This window comes from Cynocephalus volans, chromosome 12, assembly GCF_027409185.1.
Source record: "Cynocephalus volans isolate mCynVol1 chromosome 12, mCynVol1.pri, whole genome shotgun sequence".
Taxonomy (NCBI): domain Eukaryota; kingdom Metazoa; phylum Chordata; class Mammalia; order Dermoptera; family Cynocephalidae; genus Cynocephalus; species Cynocephalus volans.
The window spans coordinates 55,440,943-55,467,151 of NC_084471.1; the positions used below are offsets into that span (position 1 = coordinate 55,440,943).

Sequence of the window (26,209 nt, forward strand, 5' to 3'; positions counted from 1 at the left end):
TTCCACTTAAGGCATCATGTTGGTGCTCAAAAACTTTTAGATCTTGAGGCATTTTGAATTTTTGAATCAGGGATAATTCATACTAGAAATCACTTTGTGTACAACCAAAAATCAAACAGAATTCATATTGCCTTTTTCTAAAATTAGAGAAGAAAAAAAAAGCTTTGAACATACAGAGATGAAGGGGCATCCAGAGAACATAGTTCTTGTTACATTGTACAGATCAGGATTAGATAAAACCTAGACATATAGGACTTTTGAAAGAGGAGAAAACATTATTGCATTTATTCTTCTTTGTAATGTAATTCACTAGTATAGTTTTTTATATTCAATTACATCCTTTCAAAGACTTTAACCATCAAAGACATGAAAATTATAAAAATCTTCAAAGACACAGACACTACAGCACCCTTCAAAGACATGGATATTCTAAAAGAAATCAATGAAATATATATGTTGCATTTACTTCTGTTTATATACATGCTTTTCAGCTTATATTACTATAATACGCAGAGTATTAAGACATGCTTTGCATTACTACATTTATTAGTAGACAAGTATATGTCTTTGAAGACTGGGCTATTAATGTTAAGTTTCAGATAATGTAAAAACAAATAAGGGCCGGCCCTGTGGCTCACTCGGGAGAGTGCGGCGCTGGCAGCGCCAAGGCTGCGGGTTCAGATCCTATACAGAGATGGCCAGTGCACTCACTGGCTGAGCATGGTGCAGACGACACTGAGCCGAGGGTTGCGCTCCCCTTACCAATCAAAAAAGAAAAAAAAGAAAAAAAACAAATTCCCAAGTTTAGCAGTTGTAAGTTTTAATAAAAATTTTAGAAGGCTGAAGACATTCTAAATAATGTAACTGTCCTTATTAATTGTCCTTAAAAAATGTACATGATGGTTGAAATTAACAAGGACCTACTACTCTAACAAGCCAAGTACAAGGAAGAACAAAGAGCTTAAAACTTCTAGTTATAAAATAATAAGGGAGATAAAAGTATCTTTTGCTGTTTTTCCCATTTTCTATTTTCCTTTCCCATGTTAATACCACTTGATATCCACTCACTATCTGGAATACAACAGAACAATGAACGTTTATTTTATGGATACAGTGTCAAAAAACAATTGATTATTTAAAACCTCATTAAAGATTTAATAGGGTGCTGAAGTCCTAATTATGACATTACTTCCACAAATATTCTACATAGTATATAGAGCACTACAGTATTATAAAATGGAATGTTGGTAAAATTAAAAATTGAGTATTTTTCTTACTTATGCTAATTAAACAGTTCATAATAATATTGTAGCTTATATAACAACAACGTGATTTTAAGAGTTTAAACTGTTTTGTTATTCACTTTTTGTAGCCACCTAAAAAGCTGTAAAGTAGAGGTATGCCAATTTTTCCTTCTCTTGTAAAGGTCCAGAGGGTAAACATTTAAATTTAAATAAAATACCCAAGAATTAATTAAACCAAGGAGGTGAAAAATCTCTACAAGGAAAACTATAAAACACTGATTAAAGAAATCGAAGAGGACACAAATGGAAAGACATTCCATGTTCATGGATTAGAAGAATTAATATTGTGAAAATGACCATACTACCCAAAGCAATCTACAGATTTAATGCAATCCCTACCAAAATACCAATGACAATCTTGACAGAAATAGAAAAAACAATTCTAACGTTTATATGGAACTGTAAAAGACTCCAAATAACCAAAGCAATCCTGAGCAAAAAGAGCAAAGCTGGAGGCATCACACTACCTGACTTCAAAATACACTACAAAGTTATATTGCAAAACAGCATGGAACTGGTGTAAAAACAGATACACAGTCCAATGGAACAGAAAAGAGAACAACAAATAAAGCCATATAGTTATAGCAAACTGATCTTCAATAAAGGTGCCAGGAGTATTCACTGGAGAAAGGACAGTCTCTTCAATAGATGGTGCTGGGAAAATGGGTAGCTATATGCAGAAGGATGAAACTAGGCTCCTATCCCTCACCATATGCAAAAATGAATTAAAGACTTAAACATAAGACCCGAAACCATGAAACTACTAGAAGAAAACGGGGGGAATGTTTCAGGACATCAAGCTGGGCAAAGACTAGAGGACCTAAAAAGCAGAGAAAAAAAGCAAAAATAGACAAGTGGGATTATACCAAACTTTTTAAAAAAGTTTCTGCACAGCAAAGGAAACAACCAACAGAGTTAAGAGACAACCTGCAGAATGGGAGAAACTATGCATATTTGCAAACTATGCATCTGACAAAGGATTAATATCTAGAATATACAAGTAACTCAAATGACTCAATAGCAAGAAAAGAAATAATCTAATCAAATAATGGGCAAAGGAGTTGGAACAGACATTTCTCAAAAGAAAACATACAAATGACCAACAGGTATATAATAAATGCTCAACATCACTAATCATCAAGGAAATGCAAATCAAAACCACAATGAGATTTCATCTCACTTTAGTCAGAATGACTATTATCAAAAAGACAGACAATAACCAATGCTGGTGAAGATGTGAAGAAAGGGGAATTCATATACACTGTTGTTGGGAATGTAAATTAGTACAACCATTATGAAAAAAACAAGTCTAGAGTGTCCTTAAAAAACCACAAATAGAACTACCAGATGATCTAGCAATCCCACTACGGGGTATATATCCAAAGGAAATCAGTATACTGAAGATTTGCACTCCCATGTTTACTAAAGCACTATTCACAATAGCCAAGATACAGAATCAACCAAAGTGTCCATCAACAGATAAAGAAAACGTGGTGTATATATATACACAATGAAATACTATTCAGCTATAAAAAGAGAATGAAATCCTGCCATTCACAGCAACATGGATAAGCGTGGAAGCTGTTATGTTAAATGAAGTAAGCCAGGAACAGGAAGAGAAATACTGCATGTTCTCACTCTTATATGGAAGCTAAGAAGGTTGATCACATAGAAGTAGAGAGGGAAAGGTGAGGGGGAGGGAGATAGTGAGAGGTTGGTTAATAGATACAAAAGTACAGCTAGACAGGAGGAATAATATCCAGTGTTCTAAACACTGTAGGGTGACTATAATTAACAACTTATTGTATAGTTTCAATTAATTAGGAGAGGATTTTGAATGTTTCTAACACAAAGAAATGATAAACATTTGAGGTAATGGGGAAAAAATCCAGTGGTTTCTAGGGTTTCACGGGAGGAGGGTGGGAAGAAGGAAAGGAGGGATGAAAAGGTGGAGCACAGAGGACTTTTAGGGCAGCAAAATTATACTGTATGACGTAATTCTGAAGACATGATATGCATCAGGCAAAACCCACAGAACTGTGCAAAACAAGGAGGGAACTCTAATGTAAAATTAAGTTAATAATAACACATCAATATTGATTCATAACTGTAACAAATGTACCACACTAATGTAACATGTCAATAATAGGAGAAACTGTATTGTGGGTGGGGGTAGGGTATGGGAACTATCTGTACTTCCTGTTCAATTTTTCTGTAAAACTAAAACTGGTATGAAAATAAAGAAGAAAAAAATCCAAAAATAAATAAATAAACCGCAGCCATACACATTTCTGGTTTTTGTTGTTGTTGTTGTTTGGTTTTTTTTAAAGCAACTTTTAAAAATGTTGTAAAACCACAGCTCACAAGCCATGCAAAGACAGACAGGTTGAGTTTGGCCTATATGTCATAGTTTTCCAACCTATGAGGTAGGGAATTCCAGAATCATAAAACAAACATTTTCAGTAATTAATAATGAAAGTAAGAAGAAACTTTAAGGAGGAAAATTAAGTTTTTAATTTTTAAGGCAAGTCTATTTACTTATATAGGTAACATGTCAGTCAGCATACTACCACTGCTTCATGTAAATCTAAATTCAATGAATGTTTTCTCAAATTTTAAATCTACTTTAACACACTATGTGTATATATAAAGCACACACACACACATATCCATGATCCGCCCCCCTCCAAATGTACCTTATTTTCAAAATAATTGGTGAAAAATGTGTATTTTAAAATCCATTCAGACACTTTGAACTTGGATTAGTTTCAAAGTACAAAAATAATACTGTTTCATCTCATTAAATAAAGCAATAAAACTTTATTAAGGAGGGGAAAAGGCACTAAGGAGAGTCAAGCTAGTATTGAAAACCTAATGAGAATAGTTCAAGAAATGGATAATTTACATGGTAATAATGGCTATGTGGCTTTCCAGGTAGTGAATATTCTGGTTAATTGTGAGAGGATTATACGCTACATAGGAAATGCCACCTTTTAAATAACTAAAATATAACACACAGAAACCACCAGTACATAATATGATTTAAATCTTGTGATTCAGTGAGAAAACGATCTTTCACCTCCAGGAATAATGGAAAAAACCATGGTCTTTAAAATCAAACAGGCCTCAGATCAGACCCTGGCTCCACCACTGACTAGCTGTACAACCTTAAGTGGGGACAAGAGAAAATATGTCATCTAGCAGATGTACCTACTTTGAACACTTCTTCAGCTCCTGACCCTCAACAGTGTCTGTCCCTTGCCTGTTCAACAGTCAGAGCTAGGGCTTATGAACCGAGTTTGTCCATCTAAGAGGCAGAACAGTATAGTGTGAAGATATTCCCAAAATATTTTACCATTTACTTGTACATATTTGTGGGGTACAGTGTGTTGTTTCAATACATGCATATAATGCACAATGATTCACTTAGGGTAGATAGTATTCTTTGTACCGATTAGTCCACCACTTTTCCTCCACCACCTCCCCCCACCCAGTACTTTAGTTCTATTTCTAGTTCCATCACACGTTAGGCTAGATGACCTAGTTATTACACCTTCTAAGCTTTAGTTTCTTTATAAAAAGTGGGTCTGATACCACCTACCTTGCTGGATCATTGTGAAATTAGAGGTAACATACAGAAAACCAAGATAAATTGTACTTGATAAATTATAATTATTATGAAATTTTCCCTTCACTCCACTCTCAGAACACTTATTTTCCCACACAGATACAATTTTATTAACAGTGATTAGCATTCCAAGCTATGCCATAAAAATCTATCCAGTCCCATAATTTGTTACATGTGTAGCTATCTACTTTCCTGTTTTCTTCACAAATCTTAAACATATTCATTGTGTTAAAGGTTAAGGTTTTGAAAGCAATCTAGGAACTTAACTTTTCTATAGAACAATGTGATGAATGGTTATCATTCAACATTCTCACCATTTAACTTAAAAACCAATCATGTATTTTCATGAAAGTATAATGCTATGTATTTCTCAAATGTTCCACCAGAGGGACCTCTTAACTTTTCACAAAACCAATGGATGAAAAAAAGCTCAAGAAAAAAGTGGGAAAGTCAGAAAAAGAGTGTTTAAACTATTTATTAAGTTTATTTTTGTAGGAGCTCTACACATTCTTTGGTACATTTACTCCTGAATCCAAAAACTTAACTATGTTGCTGGTGAAACCATAGTACAATTACCATTAAGTGGAAATGTACAACAGATCTCTCTCTAAAAGCAGAAAGCCTACAATATTCATATTACCATCACTGTTTAATTCCAACTTCGTAGTGAGTTTCTTCCGTACTTATGCCAGAACATTAATATAATAGCCAATTTTGGCTAGATCGTGCTAAAACTGTCATTCCAAATTAGGAAGTAATTTGGCAACATATGTCAAAAGCGTTTTAAAAAGCTCATGTTCTTTGAATAAGTAATTTCCGTTCTGGGATTACTTCCTAAGGAAATATTAGAAAATCAAATACTCTCATACTATAAGCAAAGATTACAGTGTTTTCATAATACTGAAAAACCACAAACCAAAACAATACAATCATATAATAAAATATTATCCAGTGATAAAAGTTTTCAAAAAACTCTTCAATGACAGGAGAAAATGCACATAAGAATTTCCAGGAATAATCATGAATATTTATTATAAGAAATATCTATAATACTTACAATAATACTAATTTTAGGGAAAAAAAATATTTTAAAAGACTAGAGAACAATGGACCAGTGATTATCTTTACATGGTAAATTTGAAACTATGTTTTTTTTCATTTTAACTTCATATGAATCAAATCATGGGCAAGATTTAATTTCATATTTTAAAAAATAAGCATTAAAAATAGTACTTAAAAACTTCTATCTAGACCTTCAAACTACTTTTTAAGAAAAAATGTTTAATGTTGTGTGTGTGTGAGAGTCCAAACTGTATCTATGGTGGTGACAAGCCTTAACAGGTTTCATAGCATTTGAAAACCTGAAAATGGAATTCAAAAAAAAAAAAAAAAAAGTTAACACACATATATAATCTAAATGTATAAGAAAGGTATTAACATTCTACATAAAAAAAACTCCGGTTAACTAATTAAGAAATGGAATTAAATAAATTAATCCAGAATCTTTTGTAAAAAATATACAAAGGAAAATCTACTGAACTAAAAAAACCAAAAATTTGAAACATAAAATAATTCAAGATATGAAAATCATCTAAAGACTGGATATAACAGGCATTTTTCCAACTCCAGCATGGGTAACTTCATCCAGGAACTTCTTTGCGCCTAGTCTTTAGTAGAACTAATCTCTTGCACTCCACTGGTGCCTGGCTTAGACCCTGACTTGTCCCAACTCTAGGTCTATGCCACTTCTTTTTAACTCATCCCATTGCTGACCCAGAGCTGCAATCACATAGTTGGGGGAGAAGAAAGAGAGGAGGTTAATAATCCTTCCACACCTCTGCCTCTTCCTCAGCTCTGCTTAACACTGGTCAGGCCTTATTCTGTTCCCAAACTCTATCCCATTTCTTTAGTCCTTCAAATACAGAACTCAGTAGATTTTAAGAGTCTTGGGGTTCTTCTGAGATGTAAATGAATCTTGCTCCAGGAATTTATGACCAACCATAACACATATCTGTGCCATTACCTAAGAGATTTAACTGGGTAAAAAAGAGAAAGCAGGAAGGCACCACTGGATGGGATCAGATTTTCCTACCGCTAAAAGTAAAAACACGCTCTATTATTTCATAAGGATCAATTTGCTTGCTTTGGATTCTCACATGCTACACCCTTCTTCCTGGAATATTTTATTCTGTGTTCCCATTAGCCTCCTCAATCCAATCCCTTCTTTGCGCCCACCCTGCAATTCTTCCATCTCTTAATACTGAGTCCCATAATCATAACCTTTCTTTAATCAAGATCTTTTTGGATCCTAACTCTTTAGCTACCCAATCTATTAGCTATTATACTACCCATAAATTTGACTGCCAACCATGTTCTTATCTAGGTCAAAATTGAAAAAGGATAAGATAACAAGTTTCACAGACAAACCCTGTAGCATGTTTTTGAGACCTCTCTCTGGAGTGGCACTTAATTAGAAAACACAGAAAAAAAAATATTTCTTGGAAGCTAATATAATCAGCAGGCACTCAGCTACATACATACTTTATATACTCACTCAAGGCTCCCAAACAATGACAGGTTTTAACAGTCCCACTTTCACAAAGAGAAACAGGTTAAGAAAAGTTAAGGGACTATATACCAAGACATCCAGCTTCTTTGTAGCAGTGCCAGAATCTGAATCAAGATATCCATCGTATTACATTTTCTTAGCATCTTTATGGTATCTACATATAAGTCCCTGTATTAGTCCATTTTGTGTTGCTATAACAGAATACCTGAGACCCGGTAATTTATAAAGAAAAGAGGTTTATTTGGCTCACAATTCTGGCACAGCTGCAACAGGTGCGGGTCTCAGGGATGTGTCTACTCATGGCAGAAAGCAGCAGGCAGCCAACAGGTACAAACACGTGATGAGAGGAAGAGAAAGACAGAGGGAAGGTGCCAGGCTCCTACAAACAACCAGTTCTAGCGGGAATTAATAAAGCAAGAACTCACTCACTACCCTCCATCCCCCAGGGAGAGCATTAATCCATTCATGAGGGATCCGCCCCCATAACGCAAACTGCTCTCAACACTGCCACACTGGGGATCAGGATTCCACATGAGTTTTGGGGGGACAACACATCCAAACTCTATCAGTCATGAATTAAGTTAATAAGCCCATATTTTCCTTTGTTGACAAACATCATGAAAGACTGTGAAAAACCTTGCTGAAAGTCTTAGAACATATACCACATACTTAATTTTTAAAAAGGATAGGACTGACAACAGCAAGATGGCAGAATAGGAACTCCCAGACTCTCCTTCCTCCATGGAGACACTGATTCAACAAAAATATATGGACTACTTCCATTTGTAAGAAGTCCAGAAATCAGGGAGGTTTCCAGTCAAGATGGCAGAATAGATAGTCCCTAGCATCACTATCACCCACAAATCAACTAATTTACAACAATTAAAAAGCAACAACATCCAAGCTGGGGTCACTAGAGCTCAGAGGAGGAGAAGGAGGAGAGATCTACAGAGCTCATGAAGGCAGAAGCCATGATGAGAGAAAGGCTCTCTCTGTTGATTGCTCCCACCATTTCAAGCCCAGCCACTTTAAGGCTGGAGCTGGTGAACACATGGAGCAAGACCTGGCAAAAACCACTGCTGTGTACTTCATATGAAGTTGCTTGGAGGCGGCAGGGGAGAAGAGGGCCTTGGCCCCCAGGACAGCAAGACCACTAACAGGGTTCCCGTGGACCCACATAGGAGCAAGGAGCCACAGACAACTAAAAAAGGGAACCACTCAGAAGCTGTTGAGTCATCGCAAGGGACTGGCACGTGGCCCGTCCTATGGGAAGTGTTTGGAGTATGGGCAGTGGGAGAAATGGGCCCACCGGCGTTACACTGGGGCATAGTATGGACAGCTGATCTGCCCTCCTATCAGCACAGGACTACTCAGTGGAGACCAGTCAGGAATATAGTACTGCAGGGGGTGCAATTTGCTGAAAAGACTCAGGCCCAAACCAGAGTTTCCACATAACCCTTGTATGGGACCTCACGAAACACAGAAGTACATACAAGGTCAACCATTAAAACCTGAGCTTCACAAAAAGCCTTCCCCAGGGCATCAGGAGAAATGAAGCAATTTAGCTTATTTCAACTACAGGGCTCAAGTGCTGGTACCCACAGGAAGTTTCACCATTTCAGAAGTAAGCAAAGGACAAGAAAGTAGTTCCAGTGCAGATTTTAAGTGGGGGAAACGGAATAACCCAACACAGAACTAAAAGAAAAAACAAAGTGCCCACAGATCAGAGACAAAGCTTGATAGTAAAGGTCTAACACCACCAAACAACACCTATAAAACCTAGAAGGACCAGAAGCCCCCTGGACTCCCAAGCCACGGATGGGGGAGGACAGAGGGCCTCGGTCATAACCCCTAACATCTGCAACCAGCTCAGCAATGACCACAGAGCCACCACAGAAAGCACCCTGGGCTCCCGAGCAGGAGCGGTAAGGAGGGCCTCAGCCATGCCCTCCGTACATCCACAACCAGCCCAGTGACAACCACCAAGCTGCTGCAGGAAAAACACCAGGCCCCCAAGCCAGAGCAATGGGAGGCCAAGAGCTCCAGCCACACCCCCCTGACATCTGCAACCAGCCAGCAATGACAACCAAGCCACCGCAGGAAGCACACTGGGCCCTCAGGGCAATGGGGGGACTGACAGACTCAGTCACTCCCCCAACATCCACAACCAGCCCAATGATGACCACCAAACTGCTGCAGGAAGTGCCCCAGGGTCCTGAACCAGGGTGGTGGGAACCAAGGGCTTCAGCCACACCACCCTGACATCTACATCCAGCTCACCACTGGAAGCCCCGTGGCCTCCCCTGCCAGAATGATGGGGGCTGGGGGCCCACAGGCCTCAATCATGCTCCCCTTTTCCTCCTCTTCCCACCCTATCTCTCCACCCCCTTCCCTTCTCCTCCTCCCCTGCATCACCTGAACTGCTTGGCAACATCTTAGAATGAGGCATGGAGCTGGGGGAAGCAAAACCTAGCTGCAACTAGAAACGCTGCCAATCAGGGCCCTGACTCATGGAGCCGAGGGAAGCTGAACCCAGCCACAACTAGGCAGGCTGCCGCCATCGCTCTGGGGCCCAGCTGGGGGCCTGAGGTATGGAGCTGGGGTAAGCTAAACCCAGCAGCAACAGGTAAAGAACACACCATAAACACCATTTTCACACAGGTTGCCCTCCATAGCTACCACAATTGCCATGGCTGCTGCAGAAATGGCTAGTCTCTATAGCAGCAGTCACGGCCACCATGCAGATGGCACGCGAGACTCTCAATTGCATTGACACAAGGAGAGACACCAGCGGAGACCAAAAAAAAAGAAAAGAAGTCCTCTCTGTCCACAAAGCACACTTCAGAGTAAAAGAAGCAGCATCTGATTTTATGATAATAAGGGAGGACTTGATATCACACTTGTCTTGGACAGATCATCTAGGCAACAAACCAACAGAGGAACAGTTAACCTATCAGATGGAGAGAACAAATCTATGGTTATCAGAGAAGGGAGAGGGAGGAAAAAGAAGAGGAAGGGGAGAGACTGGATAAGGGGCATAAAGAATAAGCATGGTTTATGATAATGAATATGCTAATACATAAATAAATAAAGGCCACTCCAAGATATTACACTTCATTCAAGCCAAATAGCAACAAACTACACAATGAAATTTGCCTCTGAAGAAAACCACTGTGTATCATTACTTGAACTACATGTATTTAATATTTTTTTTGTTTGTTTTAGTAAATAACCATTTTATATTATTTACAGTATAAAAAGACATAAGAATACAGAAAAAATGACAATCACTCATATTCCTATCATGTAGACTTAACCATTGTTAGTTAACATTTTGACATATTTTTCAAATGTTTTTAAAATATGCCTATACTTTTCAAATCATAAATGTAACAATAAAGTGCCATATTTAATATATATATATATACTGCAAGTAAACCCATAGTGCATGTAAAAAAGAAAAAAAAAGAAAGAAATCCAGAAATCAGTTAAGAGGTTCCTGCACCACAGGTAAGAGCAAAACCAGTTAAATCAAAGCTGGTAGGAAAATTCCTGGCACTCACTTTCCACATACTCCCACCACCCTAAAGAGCAGTGTAATTGGGAGGAAACTCTCAACTCCTGGCTTCTTTCTGAGGAGGAAAAGAGAAAACTAGAACACACATCTAATAGTCAGGGTTTTGTGGCAGCTATAAGAGTGACTGGCTTCTGTCTTGCCTGAATATAACTGCTGACAGGAAACGGAACAAGGCTGGGAGCTGCTGAAAACAAAGACAACATGTTTGAACTACCACACACTATTACTCCTCCCCCCAGCTTAATGTGTAAAGAAAGTGGGAGAAAGCCCCCAACCCCTGGCTTCTCCCTGGGGAGAAAAAGAGTTGGAGCTTACGTACAACATTCTACCTCATGGGGGCTGGGGAATGGAGGAGGCTGCCTGGTTTCTGTCTTACCTGACTCAGAATGCTAACAGGACACAGCATACTCTAGATAACTGTGGGGATACTAAAAACAAAAAAAAGAGCTGGATGGCCTATGGCAGCTCCAGAGAATCTGCAGTACCACAGTCAGACACCAAAGAAAGCAAAAGATTACATGCTCTAAAAAAAATAAACCAGCAAAACCCAACTGGAAATTTACAGGCACAAATCCAGAGAAGGACCCCAGAAACTCTAGCCAATCTTACTGGTGAAGGTCTTTCCCTGTACAAAGTAAATCTGTAGAGACTGAGAGAGGTGGGTGAATGTGTGGATCCTAACACAAAGTAATGAGGCACACAAAGAAACAGGGAAACATCGTCCAATCAAAGAAACAATGTTAACCACAAAAACCTACCCCAGAGCAATGGAAGTGTAAGAATTACCTGACAAAGAACTCAAAAAAACCACCACAGAGATATTCAACAAGATCAGGAAAACAACACATGAACCAAAAGAACTCAAAAAAACCACCACAGAGATATTCAACAAGATCAGGAAAACAACACATGAACCAAAAGAGAAAGAAAATGTTAAAAAGAGCTAGGAACTTTGGAGCCAAAGAAGACAATAACTGAATTGAAAAATTCACTGGAAGGGTTCAAAAGCAGACTTCATCAAGCAGAAGAAAAAATCAGCAAATCCGAAGATTGGTCATTTGATATTATCCAGTCACCAGTCAGAGAGGCAAAAAGAAAAAAGAATGAAGAGTGAAGAAAGTCTAAGGTACTTATGAGACACCATAACACAGAACAATACATGTTATGAAAGTTTCAGAAAGAGAAGAAATGGAGAAATGGGCCAGAAGCTTATTTGAAGATGTAATGGCCCCAAATTCCCCAATCTGAGGAAGAAAATGTGCACTCAATTTCAAAAAGCCCAATGGATCCCACCTAGGATTAATCAAATAAGATCCTATCAAGACACATTATAGTCAAATTTTCAAGTCATAGACAAGAGAGAATTTTGAAAGCAGCAAGAGAAAAGTGACTCATCATGTATAAGGAAGGCCCCCCAAAACTACCAGCAAATTACTTAGCAGAAACCTTGCAAAGCAGAAGGGAGTGCGATGATATATTCAAAGTGCAGAACGAAAAAAACTGCCAACCAAGAAAGAAAAACCATCCCTCAAAAACGAAGGAGAAATACTTTTCCAGATAAAAGCTGAGAGAGTTCATCACAACTAGAACTGCCTTACAAGTTAAAGGAAGTCCTACAAGTTAAATGAAAAAATGCTAGATAGTAACACAAAAGCATATGAAAGTAAAAGCTTCCTGGTAGTAAAGGTAAATATATAGACAAATACATAATACTGCACCACCAAAATGGCTGAGACGTAAATCACGTTTACCTGTGATATACAATTTAAAAGACAAAAGTATAAAAAATAACTATAACTGTAAAATGTTAATGGATACACAATATAAAGATGTAATCTGTGACATCAAAACATAAAAGGGGGTATATAAAAGAGTAGACATTATCTATGCCATTGAAGTTAACATGTTATCAGCTGAAAATATTGTTGTAAATATGAGATGTTTTATGTAAGCTCCCATGGTAACCACAAATTAAATACTATAGAAGATACAAAAAAAGAAAAAGGAATCAAATAACATCATTACAAAAAAGCAAAACACACACACAAAAAACAGCAAGAGGAAAAGAGGAACAAAAAAGCTAGCATACAGAAAAAGAACAATTGACAAAATGGCAATAGTAAGTCCTTTCTGTAGGAACATTGGTCAGAACTTACTCCTCCCTGTGGTCTTTATAACTATGGTTTCAATAGTTAATAATCTTTCTCTTGCACAGGTTACTTAGCAACTGAGGAAGAGAAAGAAACAGAATGCTATGCTAAGATAAGGGGAACAACACAAGCAACCCCAAGGATAAACAACAAGAGGCTACAAGGCACCTGGGAATCTTCCACTTCTGTAGCCTTTCTCTCTTTGGCATAACTCCACTTTGTCTCTAAGTCCCTTTTAAGCTTCAACTCCTCCCCCGCCTCCCAGGTGGTGCAGAAAACACTGTGCAGCAATCAGATCAATACTCCTCCTAATCTCTGTAAATAACTCACCCATTAATAATAATAATAATAATAATAATAATAATAATAATAACAACCACCTCCTTGTAAACCATATGGAGTTGCCTGCTTCATTCTTTGGTCTCAGGATACATTCTCAGTTTGGTGGGCATTATACTGTTAGCTTAAATTCAGATACTTACTTATCAGTAATCACTTTAAATGTAAATGGATTAAACTCCACAATCAAAACACATTAAATGGTTGAAAGAATAAAAAAATAAGTTCCAACTATATTCTGAGAACAATAAACTCACATTAGATTTAAGGACACACATACACAAAAAGTGAAAAAATGGAAAATTATTCTCCATGGAAACAGTAACTAAAAAAAGGGTAGGGAAGGCCATACTTGTATCAGACAAAAATAGACAGTCAAAAACTTTGACATAAGACAAGGACAAACACTATATAACAATAAAAGGGTCAAATTACCTGTAAAATATAACAATTATATATGTACCCCACATCAGAGCACCCAAATATATGAAGCAAACAATGGCAGAACTGAAGGGAGAAAAACTGCAACACAAAAATAGTGCAATATTTCATTACTCCACTTTCAGTAATAGATAGAGCACCCAGATAGAAGGTCAATAAGGAAACAGAGGACTTGAAAAACCTTATTGACCCAACAGACCTAACAGACATATACAGAACATTCCACCCAACAAGAGCAGAATACACATTCTCACCAAGTGCACATGAAGCATTCTCCAGGCTGGATCATGTGTTAGGCCACAAAGCAAATCTTAACACATTCAAGAAGACTGAAATATCAAATATCTTTTTAGAATACAATAAAACTAGAAATCAAGAGTAGAAGGAAAACTAGAAAATTCGCAAATATGTTTAAATTAAAGAACACGCTCCTGAACAACCAAAAGTCAAAGAAATCAAGAGGGAAAACAGAAAATTTCTTGAGACAAATAAAATAAAAAACACAACATAACAAACTTTATGGAATGCAGTAAAAGCAATAGTAAGAAGTAAGTTTACAGTAGTAAAAGTCAACATTAAAAATGAAGAAAGATCTCAAATGAACAAGCTAATTTTAGACCTCAAGGAATTAGAAAAAGAACAAGTTAAGCCCATATTTAGCAGAAGAAAGGAAAAAATAAAGATTATTGTATGAAATAAATGAAATGGAGAGTAGAAAAACAAAAAAACAAAACTAAGAGTTGGTTTTTACCAAAAAAAAAAAAATCAGTGAAATTGACAAACCTCAGCTAGACTAAGGGGAAAAAATCAGATTCTGATTTTATTTATTTTATTAAAAAGTAATTAATGTCAATACTTCTCAAAAGTTTCCAAAAAACTGAAGAGGAGAAAACACTTCTAAATGCATTTTATGAGGCCAGCATTACTTTGTTACCAAAGCCAGACAAAGATACTACAAGAAAACTACAGACAAATATCCCTGATGAATAGAGACACAAAAATCCTTAACAAAATACTAGCAAACCAAATTCAAGGGTACTTCAAAAGGATCATACACCACAACCCTGGACGCGAGAATGGTTCAACATATCAATGTGATTATACCACAATAACAGAACAAAGGATAAAAATCACATGATCATCTCAACGATGTAGAAAAAGTACTTCACAAAATTCAACACACTTTCATAACAAAAACACAACAAACTAGGAATAGAAAAAAATTACTGCAACATAGTAAATAAAAGACACACAGAAAGGCCTCAGCTGACATCATACTTGATGGTGAACAATTGAAAGCTTTTTCTCTAATATCAGGAAGAAGGCAAGGAAGTCCCACCCAAAGCAATTGGGCAAGAAATAAAAGGCATCCAAATAGAAAAGGAAGAAGAAAATTTATCTCTTCACAGATAACATAATCCTTTTCATAGAAAATCCTAAAGATTCCACCAAAAACCTGTTAGAATAAACAAATTCAGCAAAGTTGCAGGATACAAAAATCAGTTGCATTTCTATACACTAACAACAATCTAAAAAGGAAATTAAAAAACAATCCCATTTACAACAGTATCAAAAAGAATAAAATACTTAGCAATAAGTTTAACCAAGAAGGTGGAAGACTTGTACACTGAAAACTACAAAACAATGCTGAAAAAAATGAAAGAGGACACAAAAAAATAGAAACTTATGCTGTGTTCACAAATTGGAAGATTTAATATTGCTAAAATATCTTAACTACCCAATACAGATTCAACACAATCCCTATCAAAATCCCAATGATATTTTTCACAAAAACAGAAAAAAATCCTAAAATTTATAGGGAACCACAAAGGACCCCAAACAGCCAAAACAATCTTGCAAAAGAAGAACAAAGCTGGAGACTTTAAATTTCCTGACTTCAAAACATACAACAAAACTACAATAATCAAAATGGTATGGGACTGGCACAAAGACAAACATATAGACCAACAGAACAGAATGTAGATCCCAGAAATAAACCCACTGATATATAATCAAATGATCTTCAACAAGGGTGCCAAAACTACATAATAAGGAAAGGACACTCTCTTCAATAAATGGTGCTGGGAAAACTGGATTTCCATATGCAAAAGAAATTGAACCCTCATCTTGTGCCATATACAAATATCAACTCAAAATAAACTAAAAATTTAAATTAAGACCTGAAGCTATAAAATTCCTTGAAGAAAATATAGGGAGAGACCTCATGACACTGGTCTTGGAAAACTCAAAAGTTTCTGCACAGCAAAGCAAACAATTGGCATAAGACAACCTACAAACTGAAGAAAATATTTGCAAACCATATATCTGATAAGAGATTAAATATAAATTATATAAGAAACTCCTGCAACTCAATAACAAAACAAAAATCCTGATTAAAAAATGGGCAGAGGATCTGAACAGTATTTCTCCAAGGAAGATATGCAAATGACCAGATGGTACAGTACATGCATATACAGATGTACATGGAATATAAAAATGGTATATGAAAACATGCTCATCATCACTAATCAGGGAAACACAAGTCGAAACTACACTGAGATATCACTTCACACCTGTTAGGGTAGCTATTATCTCAAAAAACCAGAAAATGACAAGTATTGAGTATGTGGAGAAACTGAAACTCTTGTACACTGTTCATGGAAATGTAAAATGGTGCAGCCACTATGGAAAACAGTACGGATAGGTTCCTACAAAAAATTTAAAATAGAATGACCATATAATTCAGCAATCCCACTTCCGGGTATTTATCCAAAAGAATCAAAAGCATTATTCACAGTGGCAAAGAGGCGAAAACAACCTAAAAGTCCATTGACAGATGACTGAATAAAGAAAATGTGTATATACAGTAGACCCTCCATATCTGTGGGTTCCACATCCATGGATTCAACCACTGCAGATGGAAAATATTTTTTAAAAAAAATAAATAACAATACAACAATAATACAAACAAACAATATGGTATAACAACTACCTACATAGCATTTATATCGTATTAGGTATTATAAGTAACCTAGTGATGACTTGAAGTATACGTAGGGATACATGTAGATTACATGCAAATATGCCATTTTATATGAGAGACTTGAGAATCCATGGATTTTGGTTTGGGGTGGGGGCGGGGGGTCCTGGAACCAATCCACTGTGAACACTGAGAAACAATTATACATACAATGGAATATTACTCAATCTTAAAAAAACAGTAATGTCATATGATACAATATGAATAAACCTTGAAGACATTATGCTAGATAAAATAAGCTAGTCACTGAAGAACAAATACTGAATGATTCCACTTATGTAAGGTACAGTAGTACCTCATCTGAGAGGCATATATTCCACGACCCCCAGTAGATGCCCAAAACCATGTATAGTAATGAACCCTATACATACTATGTTTTTTCCTATACATACATACCTATGATAAAGTTTAATTTATAAATTAGACACAGTAAGAGATTAACAAATAATAAAACAATTATAACAATATGCCAGCATCAGTACTCTTGTCCTTTGGGCCATTATTAAGTAACTTGAACACAATCACTACGATACCACAACAGTAGATCTGATAACTGAGATGGCTAACTGACTAAATGGGCAGGTAGCACATACATCATGGACATGCTGGACAAAGGGATGATTCACATCCTGGGAGGGATGGAGCAAGATTTCATCGTGCTACTCAGGAGTGGCACACAATTTAAAACTTATGAGTTGATTATTTCTGAAATATTCCATTTAACATTTTTGGACCACAGTTAACTGCAAGTAAGTGAAACCAAGGACAAGGGGGACTGCTGTATCTAAAGTAGTCCAACTGACAAAAGCAGAAAGTAGAAAGATGGTTGCCAGGGGGTTGGGGGAGGGGAAAATAGGGAGCTGCTGTGCAATGGGTAGAGTTTCAGTCATGCAAGATGAAAAAGTTCTAGAAATCTGCTATACAACAATGCATATATATTTAACAATACTGTACTGTACACTTAAAAATGTGTTAATATAATAGGGTAGATTTCAAGTTATGTGCTTTTTGCCACAATTAAAAAAAAAAAAAAGAGCCAGTGGGGGGATGAAGTTTGCATGACTTGTTCACACTGACACCATGCCAGCCAGCCTCTAGAGATCAACATTTCCATTTCCAAGTACTCACATCTTTATGAAATTATATTTATGGAATGTGACTAACATCAAGCTTTCCAGTATGGCTTTCAAATTCCAATTTTCCCTTTTTATAAACCAGAATGACACTAGTCCATATTTAACCTTCGAGTACCTTTAGGTTTTTCCAAATATTATCTACAGTAGTTTAGAAAATTCATTTGCAAGTTCTCTTAGGACCGTGCAATGAAATTGTTCTGGGGATGCTTAACAGCTTTCTCACATGCTACTCACCTATCTCAATTTCCCTCTTACCAATGTTTTTTGTACTCTTTCCAAATTAATGTGCATTCTCTCCTAGAAAATGTTCTAAAACAAACTAAAACAAAAAATGTTAAGCAATTCCACTTTCTCTTTTCTGCTCACTTACACCAAACAGCAGGTTAACAGTATAACTAAAGTAGTCAAATGCATGGTACTTTTGATACAAGTAGTAACAATTTATCTGCATTTTAGGAATATAGCTATTAAAATTCTAATTTTGCTGCTTACTTTTAAATATGCAGCTGCCTCTTGGACAGAAAGCATTCTTTGAGTAGAACTGCCACATTCATGATCTCCTGGAAAGATTAGCACATTATTAATTTTGAATCAGTATAGAAAAAAACAAATACGATTAATTCAAAATGTTTTACAAATTATGCAACTATAGGTTATGTCAGTATAATCAGTAAAGAAAAATATTACTTACATTTCCTGTAAAAAAAATCCAGTAACTAATATAAACAAACAACTACCCTTAAATAAAACGCAACCTTTAAATGCATTTCAGTCTAGATAGGAACATATCTTCCTCTTATATTCCGAAGAAAATTGTAAGCCAGAGTAGGAACCACGTCACACTGATGCCTACCCATAGATCTTGGCATACAGGAGGCCCACCACAGATATGTATTATTCCCAAAGGGGAAAAAAATCAGCAAATTCATTGTGCTAACTTACACATCCATTCTTATAGCTAATAATTCATGGGTTCAAATAAGTTTGAATTTATTACTGAATTAAAATTATGTCCATTTTCAGAGTATAATTAGGCCTATCTTTAGCAAGGGGTGCGTGTGCCTTAAAAAAATTTTATAATACATCAACAGGGAAATTAGGTAGAAATTTACCTATGATATGGTTTCTACAAAGGGATTTGCTACATACCAAAGTTTGGAAAACTATATTTTTCTTTTCTTGTATTTTTCTGTTTATAAGAAGAGAATTCAAAGCTTCTTCTTTAGGCTATACATAGTTATTAGAGCTAAACTATCCTCATATTGAACTCCAATTCTAAGTTTTTCCTGCCCTATTTCTCTCAAGTAGATTTAAAAAGATACTTAACGTGAAAGTACAATTAAAGCAAAATTCTTGGCAAATTTTTCTATAATAAAAGTAATCATGTTCTCATTTATCAGTTTTATTCATGTAGTCAGATTTTAATGGTAGTAATCAGAGAAAGGGAAGAAATACCTATTAGATGAACAAGTTTTTAAACTTTATAGCGCATCCTCAGAGATTCAGATCTCATAGATCTAGAGCAGAAGTTGGCAAACTACAGACCATGGGCCAAATCTGGTCTTCTGCTGGTTTTTATAAATGAAGTTTTATTGGAATACAGCCAAGCTCACTTGTTTATTTATGGCTGCTTTCATGTTTTAACAGCAGAAGTGAGTAGTTGTGAAAGAGGCAATCTAGCCACAAAGCCTAAAATATTTACTATCTGGCCCTTCACAGAAAAATGCTTGCTGACACCTGCTCTAAAGAAAGGAATCTGTATCTTTAAAAGCACCCCAGATGATATTAATCTAGTGGGCCATGGACCACACTTCATATAACAATGCTGAAAAGATAGTTATAGATGCTTATATTAGCAAGATCAGGAATTTCTAGCTAGAGAATATCTTCTTAACCTTTTCCCGGGTACTAGAGCATATCAAGTAACTGTCATTAGCTTGCAGTATATGAATGACAGTCAATGCAAAGAAGGCTTTTAGCGATATACACAGAATTACAAGCCTAAAAAATAAAAAACTAGCCAGAATAAGGACCCAAAGAAAAAAATAAAGATAAGTGAGAGCATGGGGAACTGTTCAGATCCAAAATACCTCAATTCATCCAGAGAAATTCCACATTTTCCTACTAGGCTTCTATAAATGATCTGGTTTCTACAAAAGAATCTACTACCTAGAAAACTTTGAAAAACTATATCTTTCTTTTTGTGTAAATGCTTATACGAGAACTCAAAGTTTCTTCTTTCAGATATGTAAAATAAGAATAAGTAAAAAAAAAAATTAAAAGGTAATAAACATACAAGCTGCTAATGCAGCTTATAGATGCTAAACTTGATACAAATTCATCTATAATAAATTGTCCTTTTGTTGTTTAAATTATTCTAATTGCAGATGTGTTGATGCCTGAGAGTTCTCAAAGATGTTCTATGTGCAGAATGTGAGAATAATGCAATGAACCAGGAAAGAAAACTTTAGGAGAGTATATTTACTTTCTCTAAGGGAATAATACCTAGACAACCACCAAAAGAAAATCTGCATTTTTATATTTAATCCAAGATTTCAGTTAATTCATTGTTTCTCCAACTGAACTGATATTTAAGCTTTGAGAATTTTTGTTTTTAATACAATAAAAAAATTTGACTTTAAAATTTTATTTTATAATATAAATATCTATTAGATCTAAAACATATGGCAGATAGGAAAAAGGCCTTAATTAAATATATCTATAAAAAACAAAAGACAACCAAGGTCAAGAGTTCAGATCCCCATAATGGCCAGCCATTCCCCCCGCCACAAAAATAATCAAAAACTTCTATCCAGCCCATATAATCATTAGCCAAATAAATCCCTTTTATTTAAAAAAAACAAAAAAAAACTTCTAAAGAAAAATATTCCACAAATACAAAGGGTCTTCAAAAAGTTCATAGAAAGATTTTTCTTATCTTTTAATTCTATTTTTCCATGAACTTCTGAAGTACCCTCACATAACATAATACCAGACTTGGGAAAAACCATTTCTACTGATACAACATGTTACATTAATGCAAATTAATTTTTCAAAACATTTTTTAGACTATGAACGATCAAACAATTACCTGCAAGCTGTGCCAATCGATCATGAAGCTTATATAACGTGCTCATCATAAGATTTTTTTTACTTTCCTAAAATTAAAAGAAGTTATCATGAAATATCCAATTCCAAGAAAAAAATGTGCCAAATAATACTTATTAAAAAATAAAAGTAGTTAATAAGTTTAAATCATAAAAGCTACATAATCTGAAAGATAAATTCATATTTAAACAATAGCCACCCTATTTTAAATAACCTTAATTGAAGTCTAAATTGTCACTCTAATATTTTATTTTCTTGAGGATGATCAAGAAATTGGCACTAAAGTTAGTGCTAAAAAGGTCTCATACACAATAAGCTCCCCCAACCACCAAAGCAATGTTCCCCATCCCCCTCTATACAGTGAATGCTTATATATATATATACTGTTCTTAGGACACTGTTTTCTTCATCAAGGCTGCCCTTCATGTTTTGTTTTAACCTGACTCCGCCACACAAAACTAATGGAAGGTGTACTGGCACTTCAGTTGACACTCATCCTCTCCTAGGCTCCCAAGGTGGCCCTGTACAAATTATATATACACCATTAAAGTGAAACAAACATTCAATGAATATCTACTAGGAGTTAAGATCTGTTCTCTTAGCAATGAGAGAGACCCAGTGAACAGGATGGTTCCTGTTCTCAAGGACAAAAACATATTGTGTTATATTACAGGTGCAAAATATGATGTGAATACAGAAGGGGAAGGTGGAAGGAAGATCCATGAAACAGAATATTTGAGTTGGGTTTCACAGGAAGAAGAGAACTGATCAGCATTCTGGGCAGAAGGAACAGCATAAGCAAAGGCACTGAGGCATGAGAGCATGAGTTATATTTCTTACATAATCAGTAGCCTACTCAGCAAACTAATGGAAAAGTAGTTTGGAATTAACTGCCAGAGAGCCCTTAGATACAAAGGCAAAGAGCTTGACCTCATTCTGAAAATTTAAGAAGAGAGTAAAAGACTTGTGTGTGTCAGGAATATTACCCTGACCAGAACGTACAGGATAGCCTGGAAGCAGAAATAAATGCATGAAAGAAGTCCAGACAGGGAATTATTGCAATGGTACAGTCTAAGCAACCTGCCAAGTAGTCTAAAGCAATGAGACCCCCCAATTTAAAAGCAATCAGAATTAAGAGGGACTGATAAAAACGATGAGGGAGGGTTGGTTAGAAGAGGGGTTAATAACTTATCACAACATCTGAAATAAATCCATGATTAACCAGGGAGCTGTGTCTTTATTATTTCCTTTCTTCCTGAAGTGTCTAATTCATGCAGGATTACCACAAGAATATGAGCAGGAAGCAAATTCTGGCAGGATATAAAAGGCTGGGAAAGTAATATTTATATGTCTAATGACATGCAACCTCATCCATTGGTTTTCATGCTATATGTTCAGGAACAGAAGAGAACAAGTTTGCACACCATGGGTGACATCCTTTCATCAATGCAGCTTTAATCAATGACACTAGGAAAAAGAAAAAAGACTTCCACCATCAGATTCCCTGATTTTATGTCAAATGGTTGATAAAGTGACTTATTCCTTTAGTTGACTACTTGCCTCCCAACACTTGCGCTTTCTTTTTTTTTGCTCAAACTATCTCAACCAGATTCTGAATCAAGCCAGTACTTATCTTCATGTAAGAATAAAAATCCAAACTGCAAAAATTAGACATCAAAAAGTAAGAGTAGAGGCTGAAACCCAGTATTCTGAGAGCTATACAATTGTGATACATTAAACCACAAAATCATTTTTAATAAATACATTCAACACAATAGGATAAGCAGGAGTTCCAATGATAGTGTAGCTTATGGACTTCATACATAAAACAAAGGTGATTCTGATTAAGCTTTAGTATTAAAATATTAAAAATTTTAAGTTTGTTTCTTTTATCTGGAAAAGAATGATTTTGTTTTTGTTTTATAGGTCCTGATCACGCCCACCCCAACTCCACTTTCGAAAACAAAACAAAATCTAAACATTTGGCACCTATCCTCTGTAATTACATCTTTAATGATGATAAGAGACCTGGGAATAAACGTCATCTTTTCATTCATAGATATTAACTCTGGACTAGCTAAGTAGAAGTAGCAGCAAAGCTTAGTCAGATGGAACTGGATCTCATACTGGATAACCTAAATATTGTTACATGCTCATACAAAGAAATTAAGCACCCAAAAAGCTCAATCACAATTTTCAAGATTTTTCCAAAAAAACTTACTCAAAATGACCACTATGAGGGCCTCATGTGCCATCCAAATGACCATCCAAATTATGATCTAAGAAGGTTTTTATGATATATGTTATTAAGCAAACAAATTTTGAGAAAGAAATATAAAGGCTCTGGGTTCAGTTATCTTTAAAACCACTAACACTAACCCAGCAGAAATCTGAAAAGTATGCAAATAATTTTCAAAGTTATTTTCTTACTGATTTATAGTTTTATTACACTATTCTTCCATTCTCACTGCTTTTCAGATTGTCTAACATTTCAGCTTGAAATGAATGTAACTATGGGCTTTCCTTATCAGCCTGCAAACTAGTTAAAGATGTACAAATAAATACAGTTTTAAAGTAAGCTTTCAAGTAATCTTTCACTGAACAAAAATAATTATACCATTTGAATTAGCTACCTTATAACTATAATTAGTACAGTCCAGATTATCATTCGCCAACACGTATTTCCCTCGTTTATCCTTAATTTCTCTCAAGCACATTTTTAACTGTTTGTATCACGTCTTTGATTTAATCATAATGAATTTTAAACACTTAGCATGGTGCCTGGCACAGAGTAAGCACTTAATATAAGTAAACTGCCATTATCTTCATTATCATTATTACAATTACTTAGAGGTTAAGAACTTCAGTTTCCCCCATGGGGAAAATTATACAGAAGAAAATAATCTTGTATTTCCAATGTTCAGTGAGTATACTGTACTAATTTACATTATGATGCTGTAGCAACATTATACTTATTGTTGTAAATGATAAAGTCAACTTTGTTGTAAACAAATATCGTAACGATAGAATACTATTCAATATAATCATCTCAAAGTTCCACTCTAACCATCTAAAATAATAGTCTGTGGATCTGATTACACATTACACATATCCTTCGGTACAACAAATAATGTTTTCTATCCAGGTCCATATAACTGTCAATTCTTCTAATAAAAACATTAACTAAGTGTATATTATACTATAAGCTTAAATATCTTAATCTTTGATGTGCCTGTAACAATGGTACATAAAATATATTTTCATGAAAGTAAAATTTTGGTTAAAATTAATATTACAGTATCCTCTAAAAAGAAAAGCAATCTTAAATAGGTAGCCCAAGGGATACTTTTCCTTTCTCCAACCTTTGTTTTCCTGATGGTTGAATAGGTATGCCAATGTGCAAAAAATCCAGAGTCAAGATGAAGACAAAAAGGACAAAAACTGCAAAGGTATTCAATAATTTAAGACAACAGGCATACTTAAAGTGTACGACCAGATCCACAGATGGCATGCTACTTCCAATTTACTTGGTAGTTGACCTCTACAATAAAGTGATAAACAGTTCAGGTCTTAGGAGAAAATGTGCATCAGATTTACTTATGATATACTTACGAAATAATCAGAATAAGAAAATATATTGTTTCAGATTAAAAGAACCTTAACAATTACTATTTTTTTAGTTGATAGTCATCCTAATACTTTTATCATATAAAACATGACACAAAGTATTAGTATTATGATCTTTTACTTACTTGTATTTTTCCAAATGTTTCATCAAAGGGGCTTTTTACTATCAAGGAAAGAAAAAAAGAGAGAACTGTAAGCATTACTTAAGAATAAGAATCCCCCTTTAAACAAGCCTGCTAAAATGCCAGCATGTACTTTGCTAAAACTGAATGTAAATATGTAAACAAAATCTGAACAAACTAACAATAATACAGGTTGGGGAAGTTATTTTTCTCACATACTATACTTACCATTCTCACTTTGAATTTGTGGTTTCCTACATATTCATTGAGAATAGGTGCTCTGATGTCAAAGGGGCTGAGTTCAAGTCCCAGGTCCTCTACTTATTAGCAATGTTTCCTTGAACTAACATCTACCTAGCCACTATAAGTATAGTTTTTTCTTCTATCCCTCTAAAGAAGGGATAACAATGATACCTGCCTTATGTAGTTGTTGTCAGGATTAAATAAGATGAACCATAAAAAAAGTGTGGAACAGTGTCAAGCACTTAATATGCACTTAATACACACTTCCCATTATTATTACTGTTAATGAGTCTATCATTTGTTTCTACCTTAACTTGGTTTCTCTTCAAAATATAGACTAAAAGCTGTTAACTACTTGAGGAAATCTAAAAGATGATTAAAAACTGAAAAATTCATTTAGAATTTTGACTGTTAATGACTTAAAAAAAAAAAACCCACCTTCCTAACATCTGGAAAAAAGTGGCAAGAAAACAAATATAGATCAAAGAACATAAGAATTAAGACTCAGTATTAAACTTCTCCAAATTTCTAATAAAATATTACTTTATAAGGAAAGGATTCACCATTTTCCATCCATCTTCCCTACACCCCCTCAAAAAAGAAGATACAAACAAGTTTATGAATGAATAAAGCATCTCTCATGTTTATTATTCAGAACCTTCTCCTTATCTCTTTTATCATTACATGCAAAAATATTCAAAGCTTCAGATACCTGAAAAGTTTTATATATTTTATACAGATTATATATCTGCATAATCCAGGTCACAACTAAGACTAACTAACTGATCTTACAAAGTAGTTCAGACTGACCAGGTTTCCTTTCTGAGACGCTTTTCTATTTTTACTTGGGAAAACAGGAAGCCCCATTGGAACCAGGAACTGCCTGATTCTAAGAAAGTTCATAGGAGACCACTTTAACAAGGTA

The 26,209-nt window shown here is 35.3% G+C and overlaps 1 protein-coding gene across 2 annotated transcripts in view; it reads right to left on the minus strand.

Annotated features, from left to right (window-relative positions):
* Positions 1–26,209, minus strand: part of LEMD3 (LEM domain containing 3) — a 75,014-nt gene that overhangs the window by 13,486 nt on the left and 35,319 nt on the right. For both annotated transcript variants that reach the window (XM_063076017.1, XM_063076016.1), the window contains 3 exons: positions 25,045–25,082; positions 21,276–21,342; positions 18,677–18,744 (listed from right to left, as the gene is read on the minus strand). In XM_063076017.1, coding sequence (XP_062932087.1) covers positions 18,677–18,744; positions 21,276–21,342; positions 25,045–25,082 — 173 coding nt within the window. The remainder of the gene's footprint in view (positions 1–18,676; positions 18,745–21,275; positions 21,343–25,044; positions 25,083–26,209) is intronic.